This window comes from Euprymna scolopes, chromosome 6 (assembly GCF_053919585.1).
Source record: "Euprymna scolopes isolate OS-2025 chromosome 6, ASM5391958v1, whole genome shotgun sequence".
Taxonomy (NCBI): Eukaryota; Metazoa; Mollusca; class Cephalopoda; order Sepiida; family Sepiolidae; genus Euprymna; species Euprymna scolopes.
The window spans coordinates 119,110,183-119,132,226 of NC_136487.1; the positions used below are offsets into that span (position 1 = coordinate 119,110,183).

A 22,044-nucleotide genomic window follows, 5' to 3' on the forward strand; every position below is an offset into this window, starting at 1 on the left:
TTCAACGATTTAATGGGCTCGACAGACTCGACTCAGGTCACCGATCTGGTCGGCCTTTTCCTTTTACATGAAATTCATTCTATACTCCACGAAAGATTCAAACTTGAGGGAGGCTTATACAGAGATGATGCACTTTTCGTAATAAACTCCACAAATATAAATTACGAAAAGCAACTAAATCCTTACATAAATGATTAAAAAAATATGGTCTTACTATAAAAATCGACCCCAATAGAAAAATAATTAATTTCTTAGACATAACCTTAGATCTTAAAAACTCAACTTTTGAAACCTACCATAAACCTAACCAGTCTGTGCTATACGTCCATAACGAATCAAACCACCTTAAATCAATATTGAAATCAATAGTCACCAATGTCTCTCTAAGAATTTCTAGACTATCCTCTAAAAATCTATATTTAGCAAAAATCAGAAATACTATAATGAAGCCCTTAAAAACTCAGGATACAAATCACAAATCCAATTCCTAAATAAAAATGATAGAAACAAAAACTACATTGAAAATAAACATACAAAAAGCATAATAACATATAATATAGCCATGTCATCTTGCGGACGAATAACAAAAAATGACCAAAATGCAAAACAAATCAAAATCGAACCACAAGTATTAGCCACCAACACAAATAAACAACAAACCAAAATCCGTAAGCGTAAAAACAGGCATAGGGACATCCTATGGTTCAACCCTCCTTACTCCAAAAATCTGAAGACAAACATAACCAAGGAATTCTTTAAAATATTAGATAAAAACTTTAAAGCCCCTCATAGGTATAATAAAATCTTTAATAAAAACACGATCAAAGTATTGTACTCAACTATGCCAAACATACATCAAAAGATAATTAGTTCGAACAATAATAAAATCAATAAGATGCAAAACACGGATACAGAAAATATAGCAGGCTGTAACTGCAGAAGAAAAAATAGATGCCCTCTACAAGGTACATGCAAAATAAAAAATGTAGTTTATTGCTGCACAGTATCACAAACCACAAATTTAAATGATGTTAATGACAACCATAGCTCGACTACACGATCAAACAACCAATCTACCAATCAAATACAATCCAACACAGTTCAGACCAATGCCGCCCCTAATCGACCTGACAATAAATACATTATACAAAACGCAATCTACCTCGGCTCCACATGTCAACACATAAGCACTCTTTTAAAACCCATCCCTAGAACCAAACCTCTCTATCTAAACATATTTGGCAACTCAATGATAAGAATATTTCATTCAATCTAAAATGGGAAATAGTAGGATCATATAAACGATATAACCCAGGGAACATATCCTGTACTCTTTGCAGATTTGAAACCCTCAAGATTTTGCAATATGACGATACCAAAAACAAAACCACCCTATTAAATTCAAGGGGGGGGGACTACTATCGCCATGCATTCATAAACACTGGCTTAAATTTAACAAATATAAACCACTATAGCTCATAAAAACCTTTCTTATTAATAATATATCCTTGATTTTGTAATAGAATATCTTTACTAATAAGATGTGGATCATCATTATTATTAACTAACTTACCATTATTCTGTATCTTAGTTAAATCTCTATTCAAATTTAACCCTTGTAGGTTATTAATTTTATTAATTACAACAAATAAATAAAATAAATAAATAAAACAATTATAATATTACTAAATTTACTCAATAAAATTATCTTATATTATAAGAAAAAACAGCGTAAGGACGAATTATCCCCCCTTTGACCATATTACAAGACAAAACCAGATTATCTCCCTTCATTTTGAATATTTATATCTTTATTTAAACCTAAATTAAGCGATGATGAAATAAGATAATCGTTAAGAACTTCCCTTTTGGCGTTTCAATTTGAAATTAAGCAGCTAGAGCATTATAAGCTACAGACAACATCTAAATGAATTGTTCTGAGGATTATTACGGTTTTCTAAGGATAAACCATTTTAAGGTAAATATATATATATATATATATATATATAAATATATATATATATAAGTACATATATATATATATATATATATATATATATATATATATATATATATATATATATATATGTACTTATATTTGTTGAAATTCTCTTAATAGCATCTTACTATAACATTATACATAATCTAAACCCAGCTTTGTAATTTTATTCTAACGTTCACTCTAAACACAGCTATGTAATTTTATTCTAACTTTTATTATTAACCAATATTACTTTACTTATCTACATCATTAATTAACTATTTTTCCTAATATTTTAAAATTTTCCAGATTCACCTGCACTACTTAAATGCTAGGTTTATTTATGGTGTCTTTTATTAAAAAAAAAACCCACCCAATATTTTGCTGATGAGGAAATTTGTTAAAAAAAACAAAAAAAACTATGTGTTAAAATTATTGTCCTTGACTCAATGTCTGTCACAATTAAAAAAAACATCGTTTTCGAAACGATCATACAATTTATTGGTTTGTTGTGCTCCTCCTTATGAAACGGATTTTTAATTTTTAATTTTAATTTTGAATTATAAATTATCAATCACCTTACCAAATATAAAAAGTAGCTCTAGGATATTTGCCTATTGAGCTTTGATACATCGGCTTTACAACGAGCATTATTCTTTTCCTGTATTTTAATTAAATTAGAATTTTTACTATAACATTAAAATACACTCTGCTCTATAGAAAATTGTTCTAACCCCCTTTATATATATATATATATATATATATATATATATATATATATATATATATATAATAAATGAAACAAATGTTATAACAATTGAAAATACTAGAAGGCACTGATATAAAAATTCTTAACCCACAATCAACGCAGTTCGCTTTAATAACAAGCAAAAGCAAAAAGCAAAAGGTAAAATAAATAAATAAATAAATAAATAAATCAATCAATCAATCAATCAATCAATCAATCAATCAATAAATAAATAAATAAATAAATAAAGGGTGATGTAAAAAACATGCTCCAAACTGAACTGTTAATAAAATCCACTATATTTTCTGCAGTCAAATCATCTTGGCACAAATAAAATTCAGTCCATGCCTGACTTGTCCACCAATTTTCAGTCATGGATGTCCAACACTCTTTCTTTATCGTGCTGTATGGGGCACATTTTGGTGATGATCTAATCAATAAGAGGTGTGATACTAAACTGGCTTAAAACCCACCGGACCATAACTCCCCAGATTTTTGCCTGTGGCAGTATCTTACAAATTATTTCCACCAAAACAACCCTTAAACTGAAGAAGGACAGTACAGTCTAAATTAAATTAATGCCAGAGAGGGGTATGTCAAAGTTATTGACAATGTTGCTGGTTTTATTCACGTGTGTTTATCGTTGAACGGCGATAAAACATTTATGACCGAAACTCAGTGAACAAGTCAGGCACAGATTGCAGTTTATTTGGTGCCGAATATTGTTGAATTACATAAAGGATTGTGAGACTATGGGTAACATTTGTATAAACAAAAATTAGGCCCAAGACCGTTCAAAACCGTGAAGGAAAATGAGTGTCGTTTGCCACCCTTGGTCACGAATACAAACAAATGTCTATCCTACTCTTGGCTAGAATCATCTCTGTCATCACAATACCACATTCACACTAGAGATCCGCCCTACTTAAGATATCCTCAAATTTATTTGAAATGTATTTGTTCATATATATATATATATATATTATGTCTTCATATATATATACACATATATATATATGAACAAATACATATATATGAAATGTATTTGTTCATATATATATATGTGTATATATATATGAAGACATAATATATATATATATATATATATATATATATATATATATATATATATATATATATATATATATATAATATTTCATTTGAATGAAACGAGGAGTGGGGAAGGAAAAAAGATTTGGTTAGTAAGACTCCCCGAATCCATCTTAAATAATAAACCACCCATTACTTTTCGGCTTCTTCAGGACTGAAAATAAGAAGACCGATCTCTAAGTGAGAGTGATATCTAAGTGGCATAAAAAGAAAACAGTGAATGGAGTTTAAAGAGCGCGTGGTGTCCTCGCGAAATAAATTCGTTTTGGAAGAGACCGTAGAAAAAACTGAATGTAAGAAGTGGTCATCTACACCAATATCCTATCCCAAAAGTTGAATCTCATAAATTTTAAGATAACATTGTCTTTCATTGTACCTAATATCCCAAATCCACCATTTTATTCACCTTTGACACAACTGAGAAAATGTGAATGTGAGATTAATAAATCAAACAATTAATTTATTCTGCATTGTCAGTTTGCAAATCAAATAGCAAATCGCATTAACTTCCTGTCCACATCCTTTTTTTATTTGGGAGTTTCCGTTGCTGTCTTCCTTTTTTGATCACGTGACTTTTCTACCAAACCTCCTCGATCAGATGTCATCCATTAATGAATCTAAAACGTAATCGCTTCTCGTGGCCTTTTCAAACCTTTGTCTGATTTGTATCCTCCAATTCGAAATCATGTCCTTCCTATGTTACCGAGCCAATCGTCGCCGAGTGTCACTGAACGCTATTTAAATGCCGCTTTTTTTTGTTGTTTTGTTTTAATCAAATGAATGAACAAACGAAAGACATCCTCTTCCTCGTCCCGCCGTGCCCCATGATTTACAAATCGACACCCCGTATTTAAACTCCGACCCGAGATTCATTCGTTTTTTACTTTGCCGTGAAACATTCGCACTGCAGGATTTTACAAATTTCGGTAAAGCACTCATTTCGTACGACTGCGTTTTTTTTTTTACCAGAAAAACAAATGTAAGTAACCATTTCTTTTAAAATTATTTTTGTACATTTGTTCGCCCTAAATAAGATACATTTCCGCTGAAGCGTAAGGGGACACTGTGATAGGGGCCAGGCTTATAAGAGAGCAAACTGAGTGGGGAGTTTAGCAGCAAGATGTTTTTGTTCAGATTGTACTTCATTGATTGCTGCCAATTTTTGCCTGGGACAACTACATTTAATATTCGCAGTTGGATAATTTTATTTTTTTTATACGATAGCGTTATTTATTTTGTTATGCCTGTTCGTATCATTTTTCTATTACAAACGAAAGACATCCTCTTCCTCGTCCCGCCGTGCCTCATGATTTACAAATCGACACTAAATATTCTGCGTGTTGGTTTGATCGGGGAAACAGGGAGCAGAGGAAATTCCAACAAGAAGCGGTCAGAGGAGATAAGCTATTAGAGCAGAAAATCTTCCATCGTCTAGGGACAACTACAGAGAAGGGGTGGTGCTGCTGGTTGGGTGGGTCGGGTGTTTTTACATTGAAAGGTACATGCGCAGTAAGTTAATTAGAGCACATTCCGTGGAAGAACTTGTGGAAAAGGCAATATGGCAGCGATGTGACAGGGATTGGATCTTGGCAGACAGTATGTGACGTATTAGGCTAGAAATTCATTATTATACGAAAGGGACAGGCTAGTGGTTGTAGCATGAGCCCAAATGTGGCAACAAAACTTCATAGAGAGATAGAGATATGGGATACTGTCAAATTTTATTTAATTTTTATACCCAGCATTTTCTTTTTTTGCTTACAATGTTTGGAACATTAACGCATATTCATATTAAAAAAAAAAAACTTCAAATTGAGGAGGCGAAAAAATGTCCGCAGCAACAAATTCGCTTAAAATCAGCTTAAATTATCGCCTCTAAATCAAGTTAAAAATCCACCAACAGGCAACAAACCATCTCTAATCATAATTGTTGTTGTTCCATGTTATGCGACGTAACATTTAGTCCATATGCCACGACTTTCTCTTAGTGATCGTCAGGAGCTCATTAATCTCCACCTTTCTGGTTTATCCAATCGAGAAATTGCCTGCAGATTGAAATGTAATGAGAAAACGGTATGAAAGACTGTGCAAACGCATCAAAACACCGGCAGTGTTCGTGATGCCCCTAAATCTGGTCGTACTAGAGTTACTTCTCACAGGGAAGACAATGCTATCAAGATTCACAGTCAAAGAAACAGATTTGAAACGGCTCCCCAAATCCAACAACAGTGCAATCTTATTAAACAGTGCCCTCTTTCTACTGTCAAGAACAGATTAAAGGAATTTAATTTGGGAGGATATGTGGCAAGACGCAAGCCAATGATTTCTGTAAAGAACAGAAAGTGCCATATGGACTTTTTTCAAATGCAATGAAGATCATGACTCTTTATATTGGTCAAAAATGCTTTTGTAGCGACGAAAACAAGTTCAATAGGCTAGGCAGTGATGGTAGGCAGTGCGTTTGTCGGAGGAAAGACAAAGAATTTAATCCTAGGTGCTCAATTTCAACGCTGCAGGGTGGTGGAGGGAGGTTCAATTTTGGTGTGGGGCATTATTAGTACCAATGGTCTAGGGCCTATAGTTCGCTTGCAAGGTCGAATTAATTCGACCAAGTACATTAATATGTTGACTGAGCATTTTCTACCCTACTTTGGTTGGAACTTGGGTGATAATCCCATCTTCATGCAGGATAATGCTTCCATTCACACAGCTGGCAATGTCAGAGTTTCCTGGAAGAGCATGATATTCCGTGTTTGGATTGGCCTGCACAATCTCCAGACCTCAATCATATCGAAAACGTATGGCATTACGTCAAGTAACAGCTACGCAATGATACAATTTCAAATTTGGAAGAACTTTGGACAAAAATTAAAGAAAAGTGTGATGCTATTTTCCCGGAGTATTGCTGTAGTCTTATTCAAGGAATTCCAAAAAGATTGCAGGCTGTCAAATTTCAGAAGGGCTATGCTACTAAATATTAACTAGTTTATTGTGTTCCTGTTGTATTTGTGTTGCATTAATGTCCTAACGTTACATTTAAATAACAGTTTTCCATTGTGCGGACTTTCTTTTTGCCTCCTTAATTTAAAGTCATTTTTTAAAATTTACGTGAACACTAGAATATTTCAATTAAAAGTCAAATATGAACAGTTAAAATTATAGAAGAATAAAATGCCAATCAAATGAGGTATAGTTTGTTTAAACAGTTACATTAAATTTAGCTTAAATTTGCAGTTTTTGAAGTGGTGAGATGTTATGTGGACTGCGAATACTTTGTGATTTTGAATATTTGGTCAGGGTTTACTTCTATGGAAAAAGTATCCTCATGCCAGGTTGTTCTGACAAACCCCTGTACAGAGAGACCTTAGACACTCGAGGATAATGTCTAGTAGGCATTCAAGTTCTCTCCAGTAGGCATTCAAGTTCTCTCCAGTAGGCATTCAAGTTCTCTCCTATATATATATGTTTTTACATAAGAAGTAATATGTTGCTACACAGTCATGAGCATTTTTCAGTCAGTTAGTTACCAGTAATTAGAGACCTCTTCAGACAATACAGCTTATACGAAAGCAAAGTTTGTAATGAAAGTATCAGGTCTTCTTCGTCACAGGGAGTTAAAATGAGGAGGTTCCGTCAGATGTTGTTAAAAATAAGATTCGGTTGTATGTAAATAAGACCCAATAGGAGTGTCGATTTGAGTCTGTGTTGAGATATGGGAACGGGTGCGAGGTTAGTATGCGTGTGTGATGGCCGCTCCAAATGTGTATGTTCAACTAGAGGTGGAATGGGTTTCAGATTTAATCGGTGTCATTCAGTTATAAAAATGTTTCTATTTGTCTAGAATTTTTTTTGTGGACAGAAAACGTACAACTTACGTTAGCCTCTTGTAAATCCTCGCCCGATTAGATCATTCTTATCCGCCCCAATGAATGATTGGTTGGTTGGTTGGTTTTGTTTTACGGCATATCAACCCTTTTCAGGTTATTTAATGCCGAATCCAAAGATTTTAAAGAACATTTTTTTAATAGAATATATTTGTTGTTTTTAAGTCGGTTTCTGTTTAACCCATAGTTGGGACATTAACAGGCACTACCACTCCGGGTCAGAGTGGACCTAGGAGCAATGGCAATTAAAGGGTGGCTCCACTCCACACTGCCCAAAGCCCGCAAACTGTGGCCTCACCACTGGATATAGTTAAAGGTCATATCCAGGACCATCCCAAGGAATATATATATATATATATATATATATATATATATATATATATATATATATATATATATATATATATATATGTGTGTGTGTGTGTGTGTGTGTGTGTGTGTGTGTGTGTGTGCGCAACTTTTTAAAGGTACAAAAACTATACCGCGCTTTGAAAATTGTATACGAACAAACTCTAGGAGCCCCTTTCACTGACAAACTCATCAAGAGTTAATCGTTGGTGATAAAGATGTAAAAAGACGAATTAAATAGTCACGCAAGATCAAATACTCGGAGATATACGAAAAAAAGGTAAGAAAAAGTGAATGGAAATTCGTGTAAATTATATATACAATAATACAATATATATATACAATAATATAAAATATATATACAATAATATAAAATATATATATATATACAATAATATAAAATATATATACAATAATATAAAATATACAATAATATAAAATATAAAATAATATAAAATATATATACAATAATATAAAATACACATACAATAATAAAAAATATAAACAATAATATAAAATATATATACAATAATACAAAATATATTACAATAATATAATATATATATACAATAATATAATATATATATATACAATAATATAATATATATATATATACAATAATATAAAATATATATACAATAATATAATATATATATATACAATAATATAAAATATATATACAATAATATAAAATATATATACAATAATATAAAACTTATATACAATAATATAAAAATATATACAATATAATATTTATATATATATACAATAATATAATATATATATACAATAATATAAAATATATATACAATAATATAAAATATATATACAATAATATAAAATATATGCACAATAATACAAAATATATGTACAATAGTATAAAATATATATATATATACAATAATATATATATACAATAATATAATATATATATACAATAATATATACAATAATGTAGTATATATATACAATAATATAAATCTATATACAATAATATAAAAAATATATACAATAATATAATATGTATATACAATAATATAATATATATATACGATAATATAAAATATATATACAATATTATAAAATATATATACAATAATATAAAATATATATACAACAATATAAAATATATATGCAATAATATAATATAAATATACAATAATATAATATATAAACAATAATGCAAAATATATATACAACAATATAAAAAATATATACAATAATATAAAAATATATACAATAATATATATATATATATATATATATATATATATATATATATATATATATATATATATATACAATAATATAAAATATATGTATCATTGGGATGGAAGGAGTATGAAGACGATTAAAATATATCTCCAAGTAAGTCTAATGATTTAACAAATCCTTTCTGTCGACAAAGCGACGACTTGCGTGAAAGAATTCACACTGGCTCCAAAATCTTTAAATGCTTTTCACAGTCAGCCCGGTGCAATTTTCTGAAACAATCACTTTTATAGGCATTGGAACAAGCTGGATTTTCAATATTTTAAATATTTGCCAATGGCAAATTCTAAAGCAGAAGAGGGGCGAAAACAACGTGGCCTTCCTCGTCTAGTTGATGCCAGTTAGTTGATGCCAGTTAGTTGATGCCAGTTGGTTGATGCATGACTGCAAGTTCAAGGAGGTTCAACCCACAGAGCCAGCAGCAGACTGGCAATTAAATTAAAAGATAATATTACTTTGTGTAATGTGGGACAAACTGTCATCCTTCGTAGCCAGTGGGAATGAAGATCTTACACTGAAAACCAACCGTAATACGACGGACGGGAAACAATTTATTACAGACTTTATAATACGTCTGTCACAACACTGACTAACAACTTAAAATCAAGGTAGAAAACATGCCACTTGGATGGATCCAGGGTTATAGGAGAATTGAATTTTTCACTTCATTATTAATAATATAATTAAAATTCTCCGGATTACAAATGAAAATGTCTTTGAGAGAATTCAATTCATGTTCGAGTTTGTTGAAAGAAATCCATTCTAAGGGCTCTATATGATAATGTCTTAATAAGCCCTATTTTTCTAGAAGTAGACACAAATGAGCGCCAATCCACAAAAATACCGTTAAAAATAAATATTGAATAAGTAAATAAATAAATAAATAAAACATTTTTATAGGAAAATGAAGTCGCCTCCAGAAAAGAAAAGAAAAAAAAAACAACTATAAAAACCTACGATATGGAAATACCAACGATAAGAGTATAAAATTATTTCAGATCAAAGCAAAAGCCTAGGCCAATAAATCACCGCCAAGTTAAAAGAATACCAACAGCTCCTCACTGCGACAACTGAACCACACAAATCGTACCCCCTCCTTCATGTATGTATATATATATATATATATATATATATATATATATATATATATATATATATATATATATATATACGCGCGCGTGTTTGTGTAATCCCCCTTTTCTCTCCCCACTGCCTTTCTACTTGTAAATATTTATTTTATAGTAATTGTAAATATGTCCTCCTCATTTTAATCTTACTTTTAATCTCTTCTCCCTCAGTTTCTTTTTTTTTTTTTAAATCAAAATGTCATCGTTCACCCCTGATGAAGATGGCGAAAGGCATCTCGGGTTTAAAGGAACTCTCTTCTCTGTCATTTATAAATGGAGAGTAGATAATACAGTGGATGTGTTATCGGCAGCTCCAGTAACTCTCGCTTCTCCTATTTTGTCATTCAGTCCTCATTCAATGAGTGATTTTTCTGACAAAGGGTGAAGAAAAAGCTGCTTAAAGGTCGGTAGTACTTGGTGACCAGTAGCCTGAGATGTCGGAAATAAGTAAAAATTCTGTACCCCTAATAAACTCTTCTAATATATATATATATATATATATATATATACTAGCAGGGAGCAACGTTGTCTGTGATTAAATGTTAAATGAGGATCAACAAACGTTGCATCTTCCCATACTTTTTTTTTAATTGTCATTGGAATCGGTGAAATCACGAAGTTTTAATCGATTGATTTCCTGCTCTAGTATAGATACACTCACACAGTTTACTGGAGAAAGCATCGCATGCACCCCTACAGTGACAGTCCACAATACATTGAATCTACTGCTGATTTTATAAAATTATCCGTAAAAAATATCTTCACTTAAAGTTTAAAATTCAAATGTCAAGTATCATGGTCTTATTGTGATCTAAGCAGAAACATTCATTTCGAACGCACCCCTACCTTATCAAAGAAACAACTGTTGATTTTATGGAATTATTTTTACATTATCACTTGAATTAGAGTTAAACATACAAAGTCAAGTATCATAATTCAATTGTGCTTAAAATAACCATCCATTCTGGAATCTAGAGTTGATTTTATAGGCTAAGCCTTTCTATTTGTGCAGTGATCAAATTTCTCAAATGCCCTTGTAAGTTAGATTATATAAACGTAATTACTTTCGCCAAAATCGAATTTTCCTCTTGATTCATATTTTTCCGACTAGCGATTTTCGATATTTATCGGACGCATTTCGATAAAAATCTATGTAATAACATTCCCAGACACATCAACTGTTTTCGTGTGAAATTTCAAAAACAGTCGGGCCAGCCGTTTCAGAGTCTTTAGGGAACAAAATCACACACACACACACACACACACACACACACACACACACACACACACACACACACAGACAAAATTATACACATGTACATATATATATGTACAAGTTTGTTTTTAAATCCCCGAAACAGTGTTTCATGGTAAACAACTGATGATCACTTGAAAAATAAATTATTGGTATTATAGTAAATTCGAGAGCGAGTTGATGCAGTGCTTGCAGGTGATTAAATGACTTACAGACTAGATGGTTTTCTAACGTATGATAAAAAATATTTTTTTGTATAGTTTTAAAGGTTAAAAAATTCAAAGACTATATATATATATATATATATATATATATAGTTATATAAAACGAGTATTTGACTTGGAGGTTCGATATTAAAGTACAATGATGCCGGATATTAAGCATCAAATACATTCTTCGAAGATATATAAAAAAATAGGACAGACAAAACGTATAAATCGGTACAAAAAACAAAACTAAAAACTAAACAAGAAAACGTCTCATAAACATAGTAAAGACGGAAGGTGATTTCCCTCGTCTTATTCGTGGGACAGTTTTGTACTCACTAACTTGTGCATCTTTATATATATATATATATATATATATATATATATATATATATATATATATATATATATATATATATATACACGACACACACACACACGCACACACACACACACACACACACACACACACACACACACACACACACACACACACACACATATATATATATATTCCAAATTCAAAGATGTTATTCATCTTACCATTTCATAACATGTCAAAACGTCCACTTTTTACAGAACCCGTTTCTTAGCACTGAAATTATCATGATGTTATTATTATGTCAATTTTGACTATTTTCCGCACTGACTTATTAAAAAATAGGAACTTTTTCTATTAATAGAGAAAATAATTCGGCATAATTAACCGAAAAATATATATGTATAAAGGAACATATATAACGGTTAAATGCGACGTATAAAATAATAACCATAGGAATATGTTGTTAAATATCTTAAACATCAGTTTTTGTATTTGAATTAATTAAAAAAAAAAATGAAACGGTCTCACAGCAATGAACAACTGCAGAAATTCTTTCCTTTTTTCCAGCCAATGAAGAAATTAATGATCTTGGCCATATTGGCACTATTTCTGGTGGTGGTCAAGGCCGATGAAGAAGTCTTGGACGAGGAGGTCGACCCTCTAGTTAACATGTTGGAATCAATGACATCAATGAGCAAATTCCGAAGAGACATCGACAGTTTCTTTAAACCAGTAAGTAATCCATATTATATAGTCTGTTTGCTCATCAGTTTGTCTGTTTGTCCGTTCTACATTTTCTCAGAAACTACTAGACCGAACTGACTGAAACTTTGTTTGAACATTTGTTATACTACGATGCAGCGAACTAAGTAATATGGTATCTGTTCGCTGCATAGATAGGGATTAATAAAGATTAGTCACAACAACAGCATATTGACTCTAGAAGTTTTCTCGGAAACTACTGATCGATCTAACTGAAATTTTGTATCGATCTTTGTTATGAGAAGGTGTAGCGAACTATGCAATTTTCACGTGTGACCAATATCGTATATGCACCTTCTTCTTGAACTGAATCTCAGCTTTGACATACAAAATCTCACATAATTTTTCTGATGGGGGTTTCTTGCTGATAGGAGAACGCATTCTTTGAGGTTCACTAGAAAAACCACAAAGGGAAGTAACTCGAATATAGATCCAAGGGAGATAACTCAGATAATTATGCTGAAACACTAATAGTGTTCTATGTTACAAAAAAACAAATATTCATTATGATTCTGATTCTTATATTTTAAAAATGTTTTTCTTCTGACGCAGCTTTTAAAGAATATTGAGAGCAAAGAGAGGAGAGAAGAAGATGTAACGGATTTCCTGTTCGCCATGTTTGATCACAATAACGACGGCTTCATTGATGAGCGAGAGATGCACTTCCTTTTTAAGGAGATGAACGCTACTTCGACAGAACAGAAGCAAATATTGAGATACATCGACCGTGATCGAGACAACAGATTAAGCAAAGCCGGTAATTAAATTGGATTCTATTCATTTGCATGACATTTTGCAATAAAATTGCACTTTAAGGGGAGCAGTCGAACCACATATCTTTAGGTGTCAATACGTAATAATTACCTGGTGTATGGGTGATTATTATTTACAGTACAGTGTGTGACTTCTAAGACATTTATTTTGTATTGCCCCGAGAGATAGACGAAAGGGCTACTCAGAATTAAGGGGGGCAGATTTATGGGGACATTCTAAGTAGGGAGATATTTGTTCACATTATATTTATATTTTTGCATGTTAGCAAAGTCGGGGGGGGGGAGGAAATAAGGAAACAGGAAGGGAATTCCAAAGGTAAGCATCGCAGGGAAAGAAGCTATTTGAATAGAAAGTTTCTTTTTTTTGACATTTGGAGAGCCCTACTGTGAAAGGAGTGGAATTTTTGTGCTAGTTGGATGAATCAACGCTGTTTGCACGATTGCACAAGTCCAGTTTACAATGTAATTTACAATCTCCTCTGATCCACTAGTCAGTAAATTTCCCCACTCTTTATCTGTGCCTAAATTAAAACGTAGATTCCATGAACAAATCTTCTTTCTTGGAAGTGCACACTTGTGAAACTCTCTTCCGTTTGCATGTTTCCCACCTAATTACAACTTGGATGTCTTCAAGTCCAACATAAACAAGTTCCTGCTGAACCGCATCCGTAAATAAGACACTTTATCAGATCTCCATTACTAGCGATTACTACGATATTATCCAATTGATTACTGTACATGCAATAATCCTTATCTCCGAGTGGCCTCCGGGCCTTGATAAATGGTGACTTCCTTGTAAAAATAAATAAATATATATAAAGTACATTGCACAAATAGATTTTAATACCGAAAACGAACTTTTATATAGTTTTCTACCTGCATGATTTCTATATATACTCTTTATTCAAAAGGAATCAATATTCAAAAGGCTATCGCATTTGCATATTACATTTAAAAAAATCTGCTTTAATAATTAGCTCTAAATTGTTTATTTAAATTAATAATAGAATTGTTATAAGTATTCTATTTAAAAATATTATATAAAGTTGATTTGTTTAATTAGTTTTTAATTTAATTTACATTTAATTTAATTAATAACTTTTTTTTTATAACCAAGATCAGCTGCGTTTAAAAACGGAAGTAAGTTTTCATTTAATGTATGAGTTATTTCCCCTTAAGCTAAGGGGTTTTATTTGCCTCTTTGAATTTCATAGATGAAGATGACTATGTTTTATGCTTCCAAAAATTCAAAATATGGAAAATATTCAGGAAAATTTAACAACTTAGGCTATTTGGTGAACCTTAAATAGTATGTAACTAAATGTTCCGCCCGGCAATATGTTTTTTTTTTACCTGGTAACGCCAGGTATGTACAGCTAGTATATAATAAAATAGTTGTATATAATAAAATAGGGCAATAAAATTACAAATGAATAACACCAAACATTAATTTATTATAGACTGTTTACAAAATAATCATGCAAATTGATTACACAGATAGCTATTTTTCTCTGTACTATATACAAAACCAAAGTTTACTTTTATATAACCTAACATTACAAGTGCATTTGAAGAGGTTTATCACCGCACAAGCAGAAAGGCCCAGTCTATAAAATCAACTCCAGATTATTTTATAAGACAGGGGCGCGTTAGAAATGAATGCTTCTTTTCAGAGCACAATTGAACCATGGTATTTGGCTTTTGTATGTTTAAAGTGATTGTGTGAAAATAATTTCATAAAATCAACAGTCGGTTCTTTGATAAGACAGACCCGCGTTCGAAATGACTGTTTCTGTTTAGAGCACAATTGAACCATGATACTTGACTTTTGTGTTTTAAACTTTAAGTGAAGCCACCGTTTACAGATAATTTTATAAAATCAACAGTAGAATCTCCACAGTGTAATGTAGACTTCACTGCAAGAAGGCATGTGAAGTTTCTACCCGGCACACTGCGGATGTTCTCTAACTAGAGCAATCAATTAACTAATTTGATTTTAAAAATTAATCAATCAATTAACTAATTTGATTTAAAAAAAAAAAATGAGCGATTTCACAGATATATAGGAAGGGTGGGACATTTGTGATCCTCATTGAATCCGGAATAATATCGGGTCTCCCTGCAAGTTAATAGATAAGATAAAGAATAATATATCCAATTGTTTATTGATTCAAACATGTATCATAAGCTATTCAAATACCAAATTAACATAAAACTGTATTAATCCATTTATAAGCTGCATTTAATATATAACCATATTATTTTCTACTATTTTAGAATTGAAGAATATGTACCGATACTTTTAGTAAATGGCAAACTTAAACATAAGTAAAATTCAATTTAAAAAAAATATTTATTCTAGTGTATATATCTTAATTAAGAAAGGCGAAAGTTATTTCCATTTATCCGAACTATATTTATATTAAAACACATTAGGCTTATTAAATTCTATTATACATGAAACTGTTTTTTTTTTGTGTGTGTCTTTTTTTAATATATAGAGATCAGAATACTACCAAAACACATCCAAATTCTTCATTTGCATAATGATTTTAGAAAAACTGCTTAATAAATTAAGATTATGCGTGATTCATTTTTTATATTAAACTCTGAGAGTCGTTCAAAATATAATATTCCTAACCCATTCACGGTCGTCTGATTTCATTGCTCTGCTGCCACGAGGAGTGGTTCAGGGGCATTATTTATTGAACGCTTCTCATCAGAGGGTAGGATTTAGCAAAATGCGGGATCGGATTTTGCTTGCAAAATTATTTGATGAAACTACAAGTACGTCATAGATCTTACATGGTAACAAATAGTGAAGCAGAGGGAATATGGCAAAGAAAAAGGGGATTTAACGTGAATGGATAGTCTGGTGAAGGGTAAAATATCCAATAACGGTAAAATCAAAAAATCAAAATCTAAAAAAGTTGGTTAAGTTTCCATTTCCACAAGTAAAATACAAGGGAATCGCGTAATTGGAAGATGGTCCAAAGTAATCCAAAAGGCAGAAATCCGTTGAATAATTCACAAATGGGGGAAAGGAAAAGGGAATGAGTTCAAATAATATTAATTAAAGGAAGATAAAATGTGCGTAGAAAAAATAATTTAAAACGACGGTCAATATATATACATATATATATATATATATATATATATATATATATATATATATATATAGTCATCCACATACAGTACTGTTTCGCTGTTTCACAGCTCATCAGTGCGGCTAGATAGGCAACTACCTCAAGCCAGGATAGAAACCCGACCGTTTGTACGGCAGTCAAGGCTCCTAACCATTATGCTATTGGCGGCTGCTTGAACGAGTAGTGAGTTTAACGATGTTTTGATATCGTCTGAAATACCTCCGCTCGATTTGTTTACACAAAGAGCGTCGCTTATATGCTAATGGTAATTCGTGTTTCACTTCTCAATATGCTCAACTCAAGGCGAGGAGCACTATAGTCATCCACATACAGTACTGTTTCGCTGTTTCACAGCTCATCAGTGCGGCTAGACAGGCAACTACCTCAAGCCAGGATAGAAACCCGACCGTTTGTACGGCAGTCAAGGCTCCTAACCATTACGCTATTGGCGGCTGCTTGAACGAGTAGTGAGTTTAACGATGTTTTGATATCGTCTGAAATACCTCCGTTCGATTTGTTTACACAAAGAGCGTCGCTTATATGCTAATGGTAATTCGTGTTTCACTTCTCAATATGCTCAACTCAAGGTGAGGAGCACTATAGTCATCCACATACAGTACTGTTTCGCTGTTTCACAACTCATCAGTGCGGCTAGACAGGCAACTACCTCAAGTCAGGATAGAAACCCGACCGTTTGTACGGCAGTCAAGGCTCCTAACCATATATATATATATATATATATATATATATATATATATATATATATATATATATATATATATATATATATATGGTAAAATAGTTCCCCCCCCAAAAAAAAAGCAGGATGGAATACTGTTGCCATATCTGGGCAGGAGCTGCTAAAAACAGCCTATCCTGCCTTGACAGAGTACAAAATAGACTTTGTGACTTAGTGGGGGATGCCCTTTTCTCTACCCTGCAACCTCTCTCCCACAGAAAAGACGTTGCGAGCCTATCCTTGTTTTATCGTTATTTCCATGGCAGGTGCTCGTCTGAACTCCAATCTCTGGTCCCCCCCTCGCCAATCTTTCATGAAAAACACCCGTCTAGCCCAATCCACTGTGAAAAATTTCCCCCACTCTTTATCTGTGCCTAGATCAAAACGTGGATTCCATGAACAAAGCTTCTTTCTTAGAACTGCACGCCTGTGGAACTCTGTTCCGTCTGCCTGCTTCCCACCGGACTACAACTTGGATGTGTTCAAGTCCAATGTTAACAAATTCCTAATGAACCGCCCCCTTAAGTAAACACTTCATCAAATCTCCACACTAACGTAATGTACTTGCAATAACCCTTATCCCTGAGTGGCTTCCCGGCCTTGATAAGTGGTGATCACTGTGTAAAAAACAAAAAAAAAATGGAGTGTTTTTATTAACCCTAAAAGAGCCCCTGGGGCACACCCAAGAGTTATCACGAATTATAGACAAACAAAATTATATAGAAATCAGTTAGTTACAACTTTTCAGAAAGTTTTATAAAAATCCAAGGCATCAATTTTTTTAATAAGCACAAACGTATCAATTTTAGCCATTTTAACCCGAAAGGCACCCCTAGGGGGCCAACCGGAGTTTTCCCGGAAAAGTCGTTCTATTACTTTTTTTTTTACTCATATTATGTCTAATGTTTGTGTAAAATTCCAAAAAATTCCAAGGCGTAGTTATTGAAAAAAGTATGGATAGACGAACGGGTGAATTTACAGGTCCACTCTCCTTTTGTCGGGGGACCAAAAACCCTTACTTTATTCATAAGATAAAGAATACCTATGTAAATGTTTATTAATCGTAAATAATTAAAATCTATTCAATTCAAGTATTAGGTTGGTGCAAAAATAATGTTATATATATATATATATATATATATATATATATATATATATATATATATATATATATATATATATATATATATATATGGTTGAACGTCAAAAAAACGACATTATTTTTGCTCCAACCTAATATCAAACAGATGAAAACAAAATCACAAGCGCTCAATACTACATTATATTTAGAACTCGCACACCCTATTATTTGATAAAGAGATCTTACCACGAAATATATTCTGGAAAAGAGTGGCACGCAGTAGAATACTGTATAGAAGTTAAATAAGATCAAGAAGGATTTACTGTGAAAATAATTTCATATTTATTTTATTTTTCGCAACGAGAAGATAAACATTATTTGGATTCTTCAGACTACTGTTCTCATCTTGAGTATCATTTTAATAACGTTTCGGTCGACGTAACCTCCCACCTTCTTCTTAGATATCTTGTCGAACTCAGGAATGTTTCTGTTGAACTCGAGAATCTGGACGGAATTTCGAACGGAACCCTCTATTTACTTCACGAGGATACAGGCTCTTGTACCGTCAGCTATGACTGGATAGAGGTCTTAAGTAATTAGCAATTGTATTTTTTCGGTGGTTTCAACCTTCAACCTTCATGAGAATATGACTTTCACAATTCATTTTCCATTGCGCTACGGGTCCTTGCGACGCAGTTAAGGACTTAGTGACGTGATCAGAGTACCCGAAAAAATCAATTGTAAAAGTGATATAAATAATACGAAGAAAAAATCCCCATCTCAAAAATTCAGAAATGCAGTTAATATATAACAAAATTCTTCTATTTTCTCCTGTTTCAGAAATGAAGAACATGTATCGATACATTTAATTAATGGCCGTTAAACGTAAGTAAAATTATATTGTTCCAATATTTATTCGATGGCAAAAAATGGAAATAAAGTTTAAGTTTTTTTTTATTGCATTTAATTCATGATTTAAAGTTAATATGTATGTTGCATAGGTTAATGGCTGTTTCGTGCTAAACTAGGTGACACGGAGACACAATTTAATTATACATTGAATGCATAAAACTTTTTGATAATTAAACATACAAATAAAACTTGACCAAGATGATTCATTGACGTCAGTTTTCTCTCTGTTTTTCACCCCCACCCCCTATATATATATATATATATATATATATATATATATATATATATATATATATATATATATATATATATATTTCATCCAGAGGAATTCTCGAAATAAAGACGAAACGTTGATGAACATATAATACGGTTTGTTCCTTTTTATTTCTCTCTCTCTCTCTCTCTCTCTCTCTCTCTCTCTCTCTATATATATATATATATATATATATATATATATATATATATAAATATATATATAATCATAAATATAAATATCTATATATATTTATATATATATATATATATTTATATATATATATATATATATATATATATATATATATATATAATTATTATTATTATTATTATTATTATTATTAGGCCGCCCGGCATTGACCGGTCGTAAAAATACGCTTATATATATTATGGTTAATGTAGATTCATTAAAAAAAAAAAACTTTTTAAATCATTACTATGCCATATTCAAACATCGATTTATCATGAAACACCCATTCTAAATCCACGGGCTATAACCTTTGCCCATTTCTAATGGACTGAAATGTTTAATTGTTTCATAATTCTGATTATTTATTTATCATTGATGTTTTTAAACAATCGTTTTCAACAATTCCATTTCGATTTAATTTTTAAAAAAGTAAAAAAAAAAAAATCCAATTGTAATAGAATCAATAATGCTTATTTAGTTTTCTCCCCAAGTGTCATAGATTACAAAATAAATGTGATAATATTTGATCTCTAGAAAATAACACACCAACTCCTAAACTAAATAGATTCGGTGATAAATGTTTGAGTAAGGTTTAAAATATATGCAAACTATAAGAGTTATTGCCCTTGAACTATCTAAGATTCATAAATAGTAATTTGCGACAGAAAAAAAAATATCCTTTTTTTATACTGTTCCGCGTAAAGGTAAATGATGACATCCAAATGGTGGTTGGTGATGACTTATCTCGCCAATCTTTCACGAGAAACACCCGTCTGGCTGAAACTACTGTTAATAATTTTCTCCACTCTTTATCTGTGCTTAAATCCAAACGTAGATTCCATGAGCAAAGCTTCTTTCTTAGAACTGCACGCCAGTGGAACTCTCTGCCGCTTACCTGTTTCCCACCTGGCTACAACTTGGACGTCTTCAAGTCCAACATAAACAAACTCCTGACAAACCGCCCCCTTAAGTAAGACACTCTATCAAAACCCCCAATACTAATGATTACTACAATACTATCTCATTGATTACTGTATACACAATAACCCTTATCCCTGAGTGGCCTTCGGGCCTTGATAAGTGGTGACCCCATGTAAAAAAAAAGAAAATTAAGAGTATCAGGTATGGGTTTTAATAATACCTTTTTATTATATAGATATGCTTTTCGAATTTAATTACTAATAGATGTGTTGGTTTATGTGAAATTTAATTTGATTTTGAGAAAAGTTTTTTTTTTTTACTGCTAACCAATTTTTAGTTTAATTAATGTCTTCTTTTGTTTTCAATTTTTTCCTTAGGCTAACGTCACAGTATAAACCTTATCAACCGATGGAATTAAGACAGAAAAGAGTAAAACAGCAAAATGGACAAGAAAGACGCACGAGTAGATTTGCTTGTACCTCTTCCATGATTATCCTCCTATCAATCTTCAACAGAATTGTTCCCTGTTGTGTTACGGTCGGGATATTTTTACTGCCATGTTTTGTAGACTAACAACTTTCAAAGACTCCAACATTGTCACACTTAACCACTGTTTGTAAAAGTTAACTCTTTTTATTAGTGTAATAAAAATTTTGCACTCCTGCAAAATTACCTTGAACTCGTAAAGTTGTCATTTTTCCATTTTGTCAGTTGTTTTCTATAATTTTGCGTTTCAGATATTATTATTCGTATTTTTGCATCAAGGCGCATAGCCACCCGAAAAAAAAAAGAGTTGAAAGAATTGTTGGTTGGACGTTGATTGCCGTCACAAAAGGATTAGAAACAATAGGTGGAATGGATTTTCTAAGAGGATGGATCGACAAGTATTTGCTCAGATTAGACTTGAAGGGGACTGTGTTTTAGATGACTATGCAGGCTCGTAGTATTTTGTTCCGTGGACGAGATGTTCTAGGAAAGAAACTTTATTCCTGAGAGTTTCGTTTGTTTTTAT

The 22,044-nt window shown here is 31.8% G+C and overlaps 1 protein-coding gene across 2 annotated transcripts; it reads left to right on the top strand.

Moving 5' to 3' along the window:
* Positions 1-1,852: 1,852 nt before the first annotated feature.
* On the top strand, positions 1,853-21,711 carry LOC145277912 (uncharacterized). Of its 2 annotated transcripts, none has more exons than XM_080129969.1 (5): positions 1,853-1,978; positions 12,821-12,985; positions 13,568-13,772; positions 19,595-19,639; positions 21,410-21,711. In XM_080129969.1, the coding sequence occupies exons 1-4, from the start codon at positions 1,928-1,930 to the stop codon at positions 19,621-19,623; spliced, it is 450 nt and encodes a 149-aa protein (XP_079986095.1). In that variant the 5' UTR covers positions 1,853-1,927; the 3' UTR covers positions 19,624-19,639; positions 21,410-21,711. The 2 variants fall into 2 exon arrangements, with proteins under 2 accessions (XP_079986095.1, XP_079986096.1); XM_080129970.1 differs by lacking the exon at positions 1,853-1,978 and adding an exon at positions 4,378-4,818.
* The last annotated feature ends 333 nt before the right edge of the window (positions 21,712-22,044 follow it).

Bases quoted from the DNA above. Each gene is read 5' to 3' on its own strand.
- LOC145277912 (XM_080129969.1), top strand. From the start codon at position 1,928: ATGAATTGTTCTGAGGATTATTACGGTTTTCTAAGGATAAACCATTTT. The intron at 1,979-12,820 runs GTAAATATATAT...CCTTTTTTCCAG, and splicing joins TAAGGATAAACCATTTTAAG to CCAATGAAGAAATTAATGAT. The intron at 13,773-19,594 runs GTAATTAAATTG...CTCCTGTTTCAG, and splicing joins CAACAGATTAAGCAAAGCCG to AAATGAAGAACATGTATCGA.